Below are 16116 nucleotides of genomic sequence, written 5' to 3'. Positions count from 1 at the left end.
ATTTTTGTAAAATGCAGAAGCTCTCTGGCAGAGCAGGCCCTTCCCTTTGGGGTCTTTAATGCAAGGCCAGACTATTAGGATGCTATGGTCAAACCCTAAGAATGTGACTACATTGTTTTGTGCTATGAAGAGGATGCCTGATGTTGGCCTCAGTCATGATTTAAAAGAAAGATGCGGGCTTCCTTGGTGGCGCAGTGGTTGAGAGTCCGCCTGGCCATGCAGGGGACACGGGTTCATGCCCCGGTCTGGGAAGATCCCACATGCCGTGGAGTGGCTGGGCCCATGAGCCATGGCCGCTGAGCCTGCACGGCCGGAGCCTGTGTTTCGCAACGGGAGAGGCCACAACAGTGAGAGGTCCACGTACCGCAAAAAAAAAAAAAATAAAAAATAAAAGAAAGATGCTTCCTCAGTATTTTTGCTGCCATGAACTCCCCCTGATGAAGTGATCTTGCCTCATGGCTTCAACAACCTGAAACCTCAGTTGGAGTTCTAGCAGAGGAGCAAAACAGGGGATCAGTTAAAGAAAGGTTGATTGTCTCTAGGAAGGAAAAAGGGCATCCTCCCGGGCTGTGTGTAGAGCCTCAGACAGTCATGAACGTAGCATAACCAGGCATCTGGCCAGCCAGCTGCTGGCTCAACACTGGTGATTCACAAGGTGATGTATGCTGCCTCGTGGTGATGACCTAACTTCACACACCCAAGCGCATTCTCTGTTCTAAGGACCAGCCTAGTCTCTGCAATTGCCTTCAGGCCAAGTTTGAATGTACCATTGATGACATTGAAACTCATCGTTTTTCTTTCCAAAGTGACTCCCTTTCTAGCTTCCTATTTCTTTTTTTTTTTTTAATTGGAGTATAGTTGCTTTACACTGCTGTGTCAGTTTCTGCTGTTCAGCATCTAGCTTCCTATTTCTATATGGCATCAATAGCCACCCTCTCCCTAAGCCTCAGGTCTCAGCCATCTTTAACTCTTCTTCTTTTCCTTTATTGTTTATATCCACTTACCAACTCAAAAATTTTTCTACTGAATTAAAGGAAATCTCATAATTAGCCTCCGACAGTCTGACTTCCTTGATTCCATAATCTCCTTCCTCAAGTCCACTTCTTAGTCATGTCCATTGGTAATCTCACAAGCCTAGTGGAGAAGAGCATGAGTTCAGGGATGACCCTGCCCTTATTGTCTGTGTGAACTTAGAGAGGATACTTAGATCTCCAAGCCTCAGTTCTTCACTTGTAAAATGGAAAAACACACACCTAACAGAATTGTTTCCAGGTTCAAATGAAATGAATCCAGTGCCAGCAGTATATTAAATGGTCACTTCCTTCCTTCATTTAGTCATTCAAAAATATTTACTAAGCCTGTAGTAGGGTGAATAGAGTTCCCCCACAAAGTCATATATCCACCTGGAACCTCAAAATGTGACCTTATTTGGAAATAGGCTCTTTCCAAGTAATTAGTTAAGAATCTTGAGATGAAATTGTCCTGGATTTAGAGTGAGCCCTAAGTCCAATGTCTGGTGTCTTCCCAAGAAAAGGAGAGGACACAGAGAAATACACAGGGAAGATGGCCAAGTGAAGATGAAGGCAGAGATTGCAGTTATGCTGCTACAACCTAAGGAATGCCTTGAACCACCAGAACTGTAAGAGGCAAGGAAGGATTCTTCCCTAGAACTTTTAGAGGGAGCACGACCTTGACGAACATCTTGATTTCGGACTTTTGGCCTCCAGGACTACGTGAGAAGAAATTTCTGTTGTTTTAAGCCACCAAGTTTGTGGTCATTTGTTGTGGCAGCTCTAGGAAAGTAATATAATAATACCATACCACAATACTGTTCTGGATAACTGGAAGAATACAGAAGCAAACAGAAAAGGCCTAAGTCTATGCCCTTGTACTTAATAACTTAAATAGTTATTGTTATTATTATTTTTGTTCGTTGGTCTAATGAGTCTTCATAATACCTAGAAGGACAAAGTCCAAAATTCTTATTATTTAGATTAAGAAAATAATCTAAAATGGAAACACTCACACCAATTTAATAGAATTATTTATAGATAGTAAGGTCAGACTTGTTACCTGTCCACTATTATTTTTCATTATCCTCTAAAGCAGGAATTGGCACCCTTTTTTTGTAAAGGGCTAGGGAGCAAAAATCCTAGCTTTTGAGTGCCACTGGGTCCCTGTAGCATATTTTAGTTTAGTCTGTGTGTGTTTTAAACCTTTTAAAAATGTAAAAACCATTCTTAACTTGCTGGGTGTACAAAAATAGGTCATAATTTGCCAACTCTAGCAAATGCTTCTACCTATGGTCCATCCTGTTCCCTCAATATCCTTTGAAGGCACTGTGCACATAGGGAGACAAGAGGTAGACACACGAAATAGCTAATAGTGCAAAGTACAGTATAAAGAACATTGTTGATAGATAAGTTCTGAAAACACTGGTACAGGTAGTATATGCTATAAGATTAGATAAGGATGAGATCAGAGTGGGCTTAAACAGCTGGGGAAGGCTCATGGCAGAGGCTAAAGTTGAGCCTGGTCTTGATAGAAGGGAAGAGAGAAGAACTTGGAGCAGAATATATTTTATGTGTATGTGTGTATGGACTTACATACACATGTGTACAAATGCATTTACAAATAAGTGAAATAAATATATCCATTCTCCTCATGAGATATCCTTAGGATTCAAATTCTCAGAATTCTACAATGATAGGGACTTTGGAATTCCGAATGTTAAAACATTTGCTTCTTTATCATCATTTCCTAAGGTGAATCACAGCTAAAACAGACCAAGTCCATGTGGTTTTGGTTAGCAGCCTTCACATTGCCCTTCAATCACATTCAGGAGTGACAGAGTGATTCACAGAGAAAGTTGTTCTCAGTGAGGCAGATTTTAATGCTGAGTGTACAGAGGTTTTCTACTTTTCTTTATTCAGTTAACAGAAAAAATCTAATGTACTTACTTATAGAAATGTAAGAGATACTCAAAAGACAAAACACCAGTTACCCTGCACTAATCAATAAAACAGAAGCAGTTCCTCCTGTAGAATGTAAGAGCCATGGTCTATTTATGTGTCTAACAGTGTCACACTCAGTAGAAACAGGCTCATGAATGTCTTAGTGGAAGGCCAGGAGAGGTGAAAGATGGATGAAACCAGAGTCCTTCAATTGTGCCCCAATATGTTGTTTAAACGCATGACTGTATTCTAGCCTGCCATCACTGTCATCATCTCTTATCCCTTTTTTCCATCTTATCATTGTGCAGTGAGACTCTTCACTCCTCTTCTCCACTTGTTCTTGCCCAGAACTGTTTATCAGGAACCTCAATCTGTGGGCCACCCTTCTCACTGGCCAAGGTCCCTGAGGCCCTTACCAAACTCTCTTCTAGTCTTACTGCAGCTACATCAAGGCCAAGCTCAAGAAAGTTTCTCTCTGTACCAAGCATGTACTTAGTGCCTATGAAGTGGTGCCACTGTGGAGTCTAATTCTGTGGCCACAGTAAGGGTGGTATTGAAAAAGACTTTCAGGCTCAACTTCTTTTCCTTAGCCCATACATTTCAACTTGAAATCATAGACTGATGGTCAGTAGTGAAAATCTATGGATTCCAAAAGCAAACTTCACGGGAGGGCACTTCTACTGGTACCACTGCTTGAGCAATGACCACCAGAAAGCATTGCCTAATGTCCCTTTTACAGACTGTTGTCACCCACTCAAAGGGGAAGCTCTGTTGAAAGGCTTGAGAAAGCCTTAAGGAGCACAGAGGTTACTCTTTCTGTTTTTAATGGCTTTAATTGTGTTTTCCCAATTTTGATTAAGTACGAAGCTCTGGAATTTCTGTCTATTCACTGTCCTTATCTTCATCTTTTCTTGTCCTTTCATTTTTCTCCTTTTGTTCTTTGATTCATCTTCCTCCCAAACTGGTGGATGGAGGAGAGTGTGTGTAAGTATGAACGTGTGTGTGTGTGTGTGTGTGTGTAAGGAAGGGGGCATAGGTTATGGTGAATAGAACTTTCAAGAATTTCTTCAGTGCTCTTTAACTCTTTAACTCTTGGAAAGAGTTAATTCTATAAATTAGTTTTCAGGGATCTGGGGGAGAGAAATAAAAACTGTTTTATCTAAGATTATTTTTACTAATCAGCATTTTATTATATTATTTGAAATATGAGGCTTTGTCATAATGAATTGCTCTTTTGATAAATATATATTTTGTTCAAGCTATTTTATTAGGTACCAGAGGTATGAAGATAAAAGCTATAGGCTATAGGCCATATCTTCAAGGGGCTAATGAAGGACCAATGAACATATTATCAATACTATGAAGTATGGTAAAAGGTATGGTAGAAATAAACAAAGGGTGCTAACTGGAGTACACAGGAAAGGCAGCTTATCCAGAATGAGGAGTTAGGGGAAAGCTACAGAGGAGTTTCTGGGGAAGGAAATGCCTTAATGGATTGCAAAAAAATAGGGAGAAAATGTTAACCTGACAAAATGAGTGCTAAAGGGAATTTGAGGTAGGTGAAATAATATGTGTTAAGGCAGGGTTGTGAGAGAGACCGATGGATTCTGGGGACTGCAAGTATGATAGGTTGACACATATCCAATACGGGGTTAATGTCCAAAATATACAAGGAGCTCATACAACTCAATAGCAAAACAAAACACAATTAAAAGATGGGCAAAGAACCTGAATAGACATTTTTCAAAAAAAGACACAAATGGCCAACAGGGACATGAAAAATTGCTCAACATCATTAATCATCAGGGAAATGCAAATTAAAACCACAATGAGATATCACCTCATACACATTAGGATAGCTATTATAAAAAAGACAACAGATAGCAAATACTTGTTAGAATGTGAAGGGAACCCTTGTACACCTTTGGTGGGAATGTAAACTGGTACTGCCAGTAAACACTATGAAGGTTCCTCAAGAAATTAAAAATAGTACTACCGTATAAGCCAGCAACCCCACTTCTGAGTATCTATCCAAAGGAAACAATACCATTATCTCTAAGAGATACTTGTACTTCCGTGTTCACTGCAGAACTATTCACAAAAGCCAAGACACGGAAAAAACCTAAATGTCCATCAGTGGATGAATAGATCAAGAAGATGCGGTATATATGCATATATATACAATGGAATATTATTCAGTCTTAAAAAAGAAGGAAATCCTGTCATTTGTGACAATGTGGATGAACCTGGAGGGTACTATGCTAAGTGGAATAAGTCAAAGAAAAACAAATGCTGTGTGATATCACTTATATGTGGAATAAAAAAAAAGTTGGATTCATAGAAACAGAGAGTAGAAGAGTGGTTGCCAGGGGCTGGGGTGGTGGGGGAATAGGGGAAGATTGGTAAAAGGGTACAAACTTTTTAATAGATCTTTATTGGAGTACAATTGCTTCACAATACTGTTAGTTTCTGTTGTACACCAAAGTGAATCAGCTATATGCATACATATGTCCCCATATTCCTTCCCTCTTGAGCCTCCCTCCCACTCTCCCCATCCCACCCCTCTAGGTCATCGCAAAGCACCGAGCTGATCTCCCTGTGCTATGCTGCTGCTTCCCACTAGCTATCTGTTTTACATCTGGTAGTGTATATATGTCGATGCTACTCTCACTTCGCCCCAGCTTCCCCCTCCCACCCCGTGTTCTCAAGTCCATTCTCTATGTCTACGTCTTTATTCCTGCCCTGCAACTAGGTTCATCAGTACCTTTTTTTTTTTAAGATTCCATATATATGTGTTAACATACGGTATTTGTTTTTCTCTTTCTGACTTACTTCACTCTGTATGACAGACTCTAGGACCATCCACCTCACTACAAATAACTCAATTTTGTTTCTTTTTATGGCTGAGTAATATTCCATTGTATATATGTGCCACATCTTCTTTATCCATTCATCTCTACAAACTTTCAATTAAAAGATAAATAAGGTCTGAGGATCTAATATATAACATGGTAACTATAGTTGATAACACTGTATTGTAAAATTGAAATTTGCTGAGAGTAGGAAAAAAAAGAAAGAGTAAGAATGAGAAAAAAAAAGAAAGTTGAGAGTAGGGTAGGGTGGCAGTGGTATGCTTGATCCATCTTGTACCAGCTTACAGAGCCAACTGTGAACATTTCTTCTTAACTCTTATTCAGTGACTTTACCTTCTTTGCTTGAAATTGGCTTGGGGGGTGGTATTTACACCATCTAAACCGGTAAACATTACAAATCAGGGGCTTCTACTCCCCCTGACCCCAGAGCTAAACATTTGCCAGAACACCACTGAGTGTGGGGAGCACCAGGCAATAGCCAGAGCCAAGGTAAGAAACCCTTTGAATATCATACTAGAGGGTGTGGATTTTACTCAAACCATTGGGGAACCCTCAAATTACTTTAAGGGATGCAGTTACATACACAGGTTGGCTTTCAAGAAATATTACTCCAGCAGCAGTATGGAAACAAATAGATTGCTTGGGGACGAGGATGGAGTCAGGGAGATCTAGCTTTATCTTATTGGTATCGTTTTCAACACACTAATAAAACAAAAAACCTGTAAGGGATGATAATATACAATTTTCTGTTTTCTGCTTTGTGTATATGCAGAAGGTGAGAAGAGATTTTTAAAGTTCATATTTACTATGAATGAGATCAGGTTTTCTTCTGGAGAAGTCATAGAAGAAGCAGACTTAATTAGGTTGTGTTAATGAAGAACGTTGAGATAGGTACAATGATTTCTTTGGAAATATTATTTCTGGATTAAATAGGTGTTGTTAGGTGCACCCAAAGACCAGCAGCTAGTTATGGTACTTAAGAAGGTCTTAAATAAGGCTAGTGTGCAGACTGAGAATGTCCACATGGGTTAATGAATGGGAGAGGTTGTGAAAACTATTACTTAATCCCAACTGAGAGTTTCCTGAGCCACTGGGGAACTGAGTTGAGATTGATAGACAAGAATAAGGTTAGAAGGAAACAGAGCATTAAACAAACAAAACAAACAATAGTTCAGTTTGACTTGTGATTTACCTGGAATTTAGAAAGCCTTGCTAGTAGCAAAAAATGTAAAATGAAGCTATGTCAACATTTTTATTAAAATAATTGTCCAGCCATTCACTGGAACAGAGACTTTATTATATACTGGCAGAGAAAATGGAAAATTTGACTGTTTCTTAACTAGTTCTTGAATACCCAGAATACAGAGTATTAAATAAGGCATTGGGAGCTACAACAGCTGGTTCTGAGGGCCCAGAGACTGCAGGGAAAGCTTTAATAGCTAAAGCTCACACAACTACTAAATTAATGCTTACTTATAAAATTTAGGTGTTTACTTTTCAAATCTTTAATAATCCTTCTTTTTTCATGAGTTCATCTTCATTCAATTGGATTGTTATCTTATCACCAGGGTCATAAGATACTCAATATCATATAGTTTACACCATGGTTACCCTAGATCCTGTAATAATTTGGAATTTTTTTTAAAAATAAAGAACTTCTTTTTGTTAGGTGTGGTAAAGTCCTGGTGTATATTTTTCTAGGATCTATAACTGTGCACAAAAGGTGAACTTCAAATTTTCAACACTGAGGTGAATATGTTTTTCTGTGCAGAATCCACTAAAAACAAATGGAGATAGGAGAGGAGGCATGGGGGTAATTATTGCAACATCATATCACATACCCAGGATCATAAAAAGCACTGTTTGCCTAAAAGTCTGAAATTGCTGCTTATGTTTTCATAAGCATTTGATTCTAAAAAAGTATCTAGATAGAAAATACCATAATTGTCAAAATTTGCTCTATCATTTTTTAAAGCAGGCACATATTTTAGTCCTCTTTGTACATGTCAAAACCCTGTACTTTGACCTTTCAATGTTTTTTGCTTTTTGGTGTTTTTTTTTTTTGAGATGCTGCTTGGTCAAGCACAGTGGTTTTCTATTTTTTTTTGAATTTTATTTTATTTTAAACAGCAGGTTCTTATTAGTTATCTATTTTATACATGTTAGTGTATATGTGTCAATCCCAATCTCCCAATTCATCCCCCTCCCCGCCGCTTTCCCTGTTAATTACAAGTAATACCTACTATTGTTAAACTACCACTTACATATTACTCATTATTTTGCAAACACTGACTAGTATCCCTACTACTAGACCAGTAACAGAACTGATCCTGGGCTTTGTCTGCCCAATTCTACTTGGAATCAATAGTTTTCCTATGACTCTTCTGAAATGAGAGTGAGTTTAGTTGAGAGTATGAAACACTGACCATTTTTTTCCACATCAGCTCTAAATAAACCCAATGTAACTGGTGTTTTTCAAATTAGAAATACTTCTCAATTACTCTTACTAATATATTGACTGATTCTTGTTTACCATGATGTTGAAGCTACAAATAAGTTTATATTTAGTGAATCATCAGGAATATTATATTTTATTATAAATTCCTCTTATTAATTTAATTCAGTTCGTTAAGTACCAGGATCACCTAACTTGACCTCATATTCGCCTCCGTTATTGCACTGCAGAACATTTCCAGAGCCTTGGACCTTCTCATATTAGTGACTATGAAGAAAAATAATTTCACCTTCCTATTATTTCTGAGGTTTTGTATAACCCCTACTCATGCTGTACTCTTATAAACAATCTCTTATATTCAAGATTCTGGTCACTTTCCTGGAAAATAAACAGTCCTCTGCCTGTAATTACAGCCTTCAGGAAGGGGCAAGCCAGTGACCTCTCTGACTTTAGGCACAGGAATAAGCCCTGAACATTAAATGCCTCCTATTCCCTCATCTTTTCCCTTGGCAAACTCTACTTCATTCTGGGCCAAACAAATATGAACAAAGTGAACAGAGAAAAAGGTGAGAATTTCTTTCTACTCTTTATACATATTTTTTGCACCTGCATTTCAAATAAATCTTCGTGGCTTGTGGAGATGACAAAAACAATGCTTTCTGTGATCCAGTCACAAAAATATATTTGCAGATTTTATCAAGGACTTTATCCAAACACTGCAGCAAATCAGATGGTCTCTGTTTACTGTGTAAATATATATACATATTTTTTGGAAGACAAAATTTTTTGTCAAAATCAACACTAATGTCTATGATCTGCAAAGCACATGCTTAAGTACAAAAAAGCATGAAGTGCCTAAGACCTTAAACCTATTTAGATATTCGCAGCATTAAATATATATAGATAAACATGAGTGTAACAAAAGAGAAAGGCAAAATGTGTCTGCAGCTAGAGATGCATTAAAACAGCATAAAGGCGGTACTAACCAGAGTGCATGCCCCTGTACATTCAGTAGGTGCTCATGACATCCTCGTGAGTCCTGGGAGCATCTGTCTCTCACTTGGCCCTCTAGGCCACATGATTCTCATGAGAAGGCAATGGTCTAAAATGGATGTAGTTGTGTAGAGGACAGTCCACAGATGTTGAAAGATAATGAGACTCAGCATCACATCCCTTTGAATTCTATCAACTTTTATAACTTTGACAGTTTCCAAAGACCTTATTTTGTGTGTTTTCATAATTATATGACTTTTTTTTTTGGTCATAGGACTTACTGGTAACAGGACAATCCCTTCCATCCCTAAGAAACACAGGTTTTTCTGATGAGTAGGGTCCCAAGTGTTGGCCACAGAAGACTGAAGAGGGGGAGAAGAAAGAAACAACTCTTTTTTTAATTAGTTTCTGCTTTATAACAAAGTGAATCAGTCATACATATACATCTGTTCCCACATCCCTTCCCTCCTGCGTCTCCCTCCCTCCCACCCTCCCCATCCCACCCCTCCAGGCGGTCACAAAGCACCGAGCCGATCTTCCTGTGCTCTGCGGCTGCTTCCCACTATCTATCTACCTTACATTTGGTAGTGTATATATGTCCATGCCTCTCTTTCGCTTTGTCACAGCTTACCCTTCCCCCTCCCCATATCCTCAAGTCTATTCTCAAGTAGGTCTGTGTCTTTATTCCTGTTTTACCCCTAGGTTCTTCATGACATTTTTTTTTCTTAAATTCCATATATATGTGTTAGCATACGGTATTTGTCTTTCTCTTTCTGACTTACTTCACTCTGTATGACAGACTCTAGGTCTATCCACCTCATTACAAATAGCTCAGTTTCGTTTCTTTTTATGGCTGAGTAATATTCCATTGTATATATGTGCCACATCTTCTTTATCCATTCACCCGATGATGGACACTTAGGTTGTTTCCATCTCTGGGCTATTGTGCATAGAGCTGCTATGAACATTTTGGTACATGACTCTTTTTGAATTATGGTTTTCTCAGGGTATATGCCTAGTAGTGGGATTGCTGGGTCATATGGTAGTTCCATTTTTAGTTTTTTAAGGAACCTCCATACTGTTCTCCATAGTGGCTGTACCAATTCACATTCCCACCAGCAGTGCAAGAGTGTTCCCTTTTCTCCACACCCTCTCCAGCATTTATTGTTTCTAGATTTCTTGATGATGGCCATTCTGACTGGTGTGAGATGATATCTCATTGTAGTTTTGATTTGCATTTCTCTAATGATTAATGATGTTGAGCATTCAGAAAGAAACAATTTTGATTGATATAAGAAATTTCTGCTTTCAAAGAAGGTGATTAAAGTGATAGGCTATGAGAGGCAGTGAAAGTGAGAGCTACCTAAATTATGTCCTTAGCTTCTAGAAATTCACACATTATCTTCTTCACACCAAGAATTACTTAACGAAAAGTGACTATTTAGAAATCAAAGAAAAGACAAAGTTTGGAAACATTGACAACTTTTTTAAAAAAGAGAAAGTGTTTAAAAAGGTTAAATTCTCCAGCACAATTTTACTTCCTGTGATACATTTTTCTAAGTTTAAAGTAATATGCACTCACGGTCAGAACCCACTTTAAAAAGCTGCTTAAGTGCCACAGCAAATAGTTAAGACCTTGAGCTTATGATATAGGTAAAAATTAGTTTGTTGAATACTGGCCATGTACTTGACCATGTAGTGAAGACATAATTGTTTTTTTTTTTTTTTTTGCGGTACGCGGGCCTCTCACCGCTGTGGCCTCTCCCGTTGCGGAGCACAGGCTCCGGACGCGCAGGCTCAGCAGCCATGGCTCACGGGCCCAGGGGCTCCGCGGCATGTGGGATCTTCCCGGACCGGGGCACGAACCCGTGTCCCCTCCTGCATCGGCAGGAGGACTCTCAACCACTGCGCCACCAGGGAAGCCCCACAATTGCTTTTTTGAGCTTTATATAAGTTAACTTGTAGCTTCATGAAAATGTTAACTTTCACCTCCTCAGGGTGTCCTTTTGTGACTATACTACCAAATTTAGATCTTCCTCCTCATTTGCATTCACAGATGTTTATTTCTCTCGCATTGTATTTCATGAATTATGATGATGTATTTGTTTGCTGGTATGACTGATTGTCATCTCCTCCCCAGTAGGTTTGCTTCATAAAGACAAGAACCAGGCCTATCTTACTCACCATTGTAATACCAGTAGGTTAGACATTCAGTAAATTCCTGTTGAATCTTAATTGTCTGAATAAATCCTTTCCTCTGTCTCTTGCTGAAAATGACGATTACAAGTTTCTGGCCATTTTATGCACTAAATAAAATTTTAGGATTCTAGCACTTGGCTTAAACTAATAAGATGAAAGAACAAGCATGTAATGTAATTAGCTTAAATTAAATGGAAACTATTGCACGTTTTATTGTCAAGATAATTTTTAGAGATATTCGTTTTTGCTATTGACTGCTACTGCATTAGAGCTTGTAATCTGCTTAGTGCATTAGCACTAAATACTATTGATTCACTCAGAGCTAACAGACCAATTTAATCTTTGCATTTTTCCCATTTCCTGAGTAGCACTTCACCTATAGTTTAGTTAGTAGACTGGTTGCTAGATGCAAGTGTTAATCAGATTTTAAATTTAAAATGTCATCAGAAAATTTAGTATCCTACAGATTTATATTTTCTGGTACATGGATTCAAATTCTAGAAAATCATGAATAAGCCATATATTTTTAGATGACAACTCAGCAAGTTTAATTTTCATAAAATCAGCTCTAGAAAAGAATGCTTTACAAATCAAAACTGACCTTAATTCATGCCTTTTACCTAGAGCACCATTTGAAATATCACCATTTTAATGTCCTTCGGTTGATGAACATTTTGGTTATAATTTCCAAATCAAACAACTGAAGTCAGACTTTAGCCTGAAATCAGAATTGTTATTTTTTGTTTTATAGTTATATACTGTTCATAAAACACCTCGCCCTATTAGTGAACATCAGGCATAGTTAAAAGAAGCTTTTGCCCTATATTAGCATGCATTTATAAGATATTTTTCTGTCCTCTTGTTGAAAAACTAGAGAATATTTTTGAAGTATAGAAGGTAGACACACTTCATCTGCCCCACCTTAGCCTAGGTCTAGGGTGAAGTGCAGGAAACCTCTTTTCCAAGGATTTTACTCAGCAAGTCATTCATATGCAAATGAACCTGCCTGGACCATTTTAGTTAGAAAAAATATATAATTATCAGACTGGAATGTAACCAGGATCCTAGAATCACTTACCACATTCACTATTATATTAAAAAAAAATCAAAAGAGTTTTAATGACTTCAAGAGTAGCTGAGCCATCGGTTTCATTTCCCGGATAAATGAGGGCTTTACAGTCCTCCCTGGACGCTGGAGATGTGACTTACAGCACATATCTGGGCACTGAGTCATCCTGGATGCCGGGTACCCACTGATTCAGTATCTGTGCCAATCTATGAATAAGCAACGGCAGAAATTCCTGGTGGGTTTTCTATCCAAATTCTGGCAGCTCCTCATTTTTCTTATTAGAGTGAGGAGATAATAATGCAGGGTGGGATGCCATCAATGAGATAGAAGTCTGAAGTAAGGGTGTAACACCCAAAATTTGATACATTATTTGGAATAAAAACTGCATTATTACTCAAGGAGCTTAATATTCTTATCAAAATGCAAGATCCCAGACGCTTTCAGAAGTCTCTAATCACGTAGTAACATGGCAATGAAAGTATGTATCAGAGCTGTGGCTTCAAAGTTTTATTAACACTTCAGCTTTTCAAAGACCAACTTTAAGATTTATTTTTTTGCCCGAACTCCTTATTGTTTGCTCCATTAACTTTACCAAATGAGTCTCCATGTAGAAATCAACTACTTAAATACAACACAGATCACACCGCTTGCTTCAAAGGATATTAAGGAAAATGAATTAATTTACAATGCATGCAGCATAGTTAACTCTTAATTCCCTTGCACAGGTGGGAAATATTATATCACATCATATATTGATAATATGTTATCAATATCTTATCATATATGATAATTAATCCACACGTTAAACTCATTTACATTTTTGGTGATAGTTTCAGCATTAACTGTGTTTCTTTGCTTAGTTTATTAAAATGTCATGTCTTTGCTTTTTCATTCTTTCCTGGGCTGTACCTGTGAATAAACTATAAAATGGTTTAAAGAAGCGTTAGCAGGAGGACGAGCAAAAAGCAAACGGCTTCAATAGCTCGCTCTGTAACATGTTTTCTAATACCCCCAGGGTGTGCCCTGTGATCTCATAAAGTGTTATAAATTCTGGAAAGAAAATAATTTAAAATTCCTCTTAATAAACTAATGCAATATGGCACCTTTCATGGGATGGATAGCATGGAGAATTCAAGTAGATAAGTTAGGGAGCAGCGACTCCCTGAGCCTGGGAGACAATAAAGAAGAGTTTGCAGAAGGAAAGGAATCAAGTGTAAAATTAATGAATTTCTACTTAGATTTTTTAAAAGTATATTGAATCCTTAGACCTCAAGGATTTTCTTTCTTGAAAGATTTTGCTTTGGTAGCTATTACATTTGGCATATGGCCAAGATATTTGGTGTTTAGAATGAAGAATACTCAACATTTTTCATATAGGATAACATTCTCTCATTTCAAAGCACAGGAAGTAAAAAACCCTGAAATCTGACTTCGCATTTTTCATCCCTAATACAAAATACGTTCTCTTGAGAGTGCTAGACTGTTTAAATAAGACATGCCAAACTAGTATAATTACATGGATGTTATTTGTAACGTTGACTCCACATTCCCAGTTCAAATGGTGTGGTGTGGGAGATTATAGATATATGGCCTATAAAGAGTTATAAATCTTTGTTTATTTTATTAAATATTATGAGACATGCCCTGAGGATGACAGATCAATAGTGGTCCTTGTGGTTTCCTGATGGAAGGCTGCAATTATTTTCTTCCATTACAACTTGAGTGTAACCCAATTTTACTCATCTATCATCTTTATAATAGTAATAAAGAAACATCACTGTATGTTTATTTTTATGCCTATTCTTATTATCCCTTGTTTGCATCTTGTTTTGATTTTGTTTTCATTCAAAATTGTTCTAATCATTTTACTTTCTTCCTTTGATGGCTCTGAGTGGTGACCCTTTAACTTTGGCACTCTTTAAAATGGAGATGGAAAATTACTACTTTAAGTTTCCTTTATTTTGGGAAGCAGTTGGCTACTCTTTGAATTAGAGTATAAATGATGTTTAAAAACAAGGAAGCTTAGTACAAACAACCTGTGAGGTTAAGTTTTTCTAAAACTGCATTATCTGCAAATTCTTGAATGCATAAGATAAATTACATTAGCATAGTATCTTATAGTGCCATAGGTAGTTAGAACTGAAGGTCAGGTAAAGGAGCACCTTACACCTTTTAGCTTGACTATATAGCACAATTCTGATTCAGCTGACTTTCTCTTCACCCTCCAAACCACCACCACTCCCATATCTCCCTTTTTTTTTTTCTTTTGGAACTATTAAGTGTTAAGGAGGACTTACACAAATTAAGCATTATGGAGGTGGGTCCCTCATAACAGTTAGTGGGGGAAGTAAAAGACCCTCATGAGCAATAGAACCAGAATGTGTCTCTTCCAGAAAACAATCCAATAATTTGAATTTGACTTTCTTTACACAAATAACAATACAATAATAGCTGTTAATTATTATGTGCCAAGGACAAAGTTAGAGCCTTTTAAACATTATTGTACTTGTCCACCCCATAGTCCTGCATGGAGGAAAATGGGTTCAGTGTGTTTAAATAATGCCCTCATGGTCAGGCAGATAGAAAATCATGGGGTACAAGTTTGAACCCAGATCTCTTTAATTTCAGTCTTGTTCCATTAGGCTATGCTGCCTCCCAAAGAGATAAATTTATGGTCATCTTATCGTGCCAGGTACTTTATATTTATTATCCCACATTTTTACAAAAAGGCTGAGAAGTAGATATTGTCATCTGCATGTTACGAATGAGATTGAGGCTCTAAGAATTAAGTAACATGGCAGAAGTTACACAGCTGGTACGCAGGAGACCATGAGTTCCAACCTGGTGAGTCTGGCACCAAGTTACATGCTTTTCCCTTTCAACTGATCAATCACTGGTCATTAAGATGACCAAGATATTGGTAAAAATATTTGCTTCCAGTCTATTTCTATTCTTTCAAATGCTTATATGTAGAAAAAAACTTTGGTAATGGGATTGCAAGAAAAAGTATGTCATAACTATATTTCCTGGGTAGGTGAGAGGTATTTCAAGGACTCTTTTTTTTTTTTTTTTTTTTTTTTGCGGTACGCGGGCCTCTCACTGTTGTGGCCTCTCCCGTTGCGAAGCACAGGCTCCGGACACGCAGGCTCAGCGGGCATGGCACATGGGCCCAGCCGCTCCGCGGCATGTGGGATCTTCCCGGACCGGGGCACGAACCCGTGTCCCCTGCATCGGCAGGCGGACTCTCAACCACTGCGCCACCAGGGAAGCCCCTCCAAACTTTTTTGATCTTGTAAATCATTTTGTTTTTGTGTGAGTAACAGCTCTAGGTTCCTTCATTTTAAGATGAAGCTGGGAAATGACTGTATGCTGACTATTGGAACAATCTGAGGTCTTTCTGTGGCGGGTATATGAAAACTGATAATGTGGGTAGTTTCATTCTTGGAAGAATTCTGACCTTTAGTAACCAGAGAAGATAAACAGGCAAATAAATAGAAGAGATTGGAAGGTATCTGTCTCTGTGGAATTTGGCTAGTGTAAAAGATGCCTTCCCTTGGAAGAAGACTATGTTGG

The 16116-nt window shown here is 38.0% G+C and overlaps 1 protein-coding gene across 2 annotated transcripts in view; it reads right to left on the bottom strand.

Moving 5' to 3' along the window:
* The window catches only part of MET (MET proto-oncogene, receptor tyrosine kinase), a 129193-nt gene that overhangs the window by 75669 nt on the left and 37408 nt on the right, over positions 1 to 16116 (bottom strand). Inside the window, exon 1 of one of the 2 annotated variants that reach the window (XM_082631959.1) lies at positions 9557 to 9604. The exons of the other annotated variant lie outside the window; for it this stretch is intronic. Coding sequence (XP_082488085.1) covers positions 9557 to 9580 — 24 coding nt within the window. The 5' untranslated portion in view covers positions 9581 to 9604. Of the gene's footprint in view, positions 1 to 9556; positions 9605 to 16116 lie in introns of those variants that run through there. 2 annotated transcript variants of the gene reach the window in all.

The sequence above is a fragment of the Mesoplodon mirus genome, assembly GCF_964341445.2.
Source record: "Mesoplodon mirus genome assembly, chromosome: 9".
Classification (NCBI taxonomy): Eukaryota; Metazoa; Chordata; class Mammalia; order Artiodactyla; family Ziphiidae; genus Mesoplodon; species Mesoplodon mirus.
This window is presented reverse-complemented; position numbering and strand designations above follow the sequence as displayed.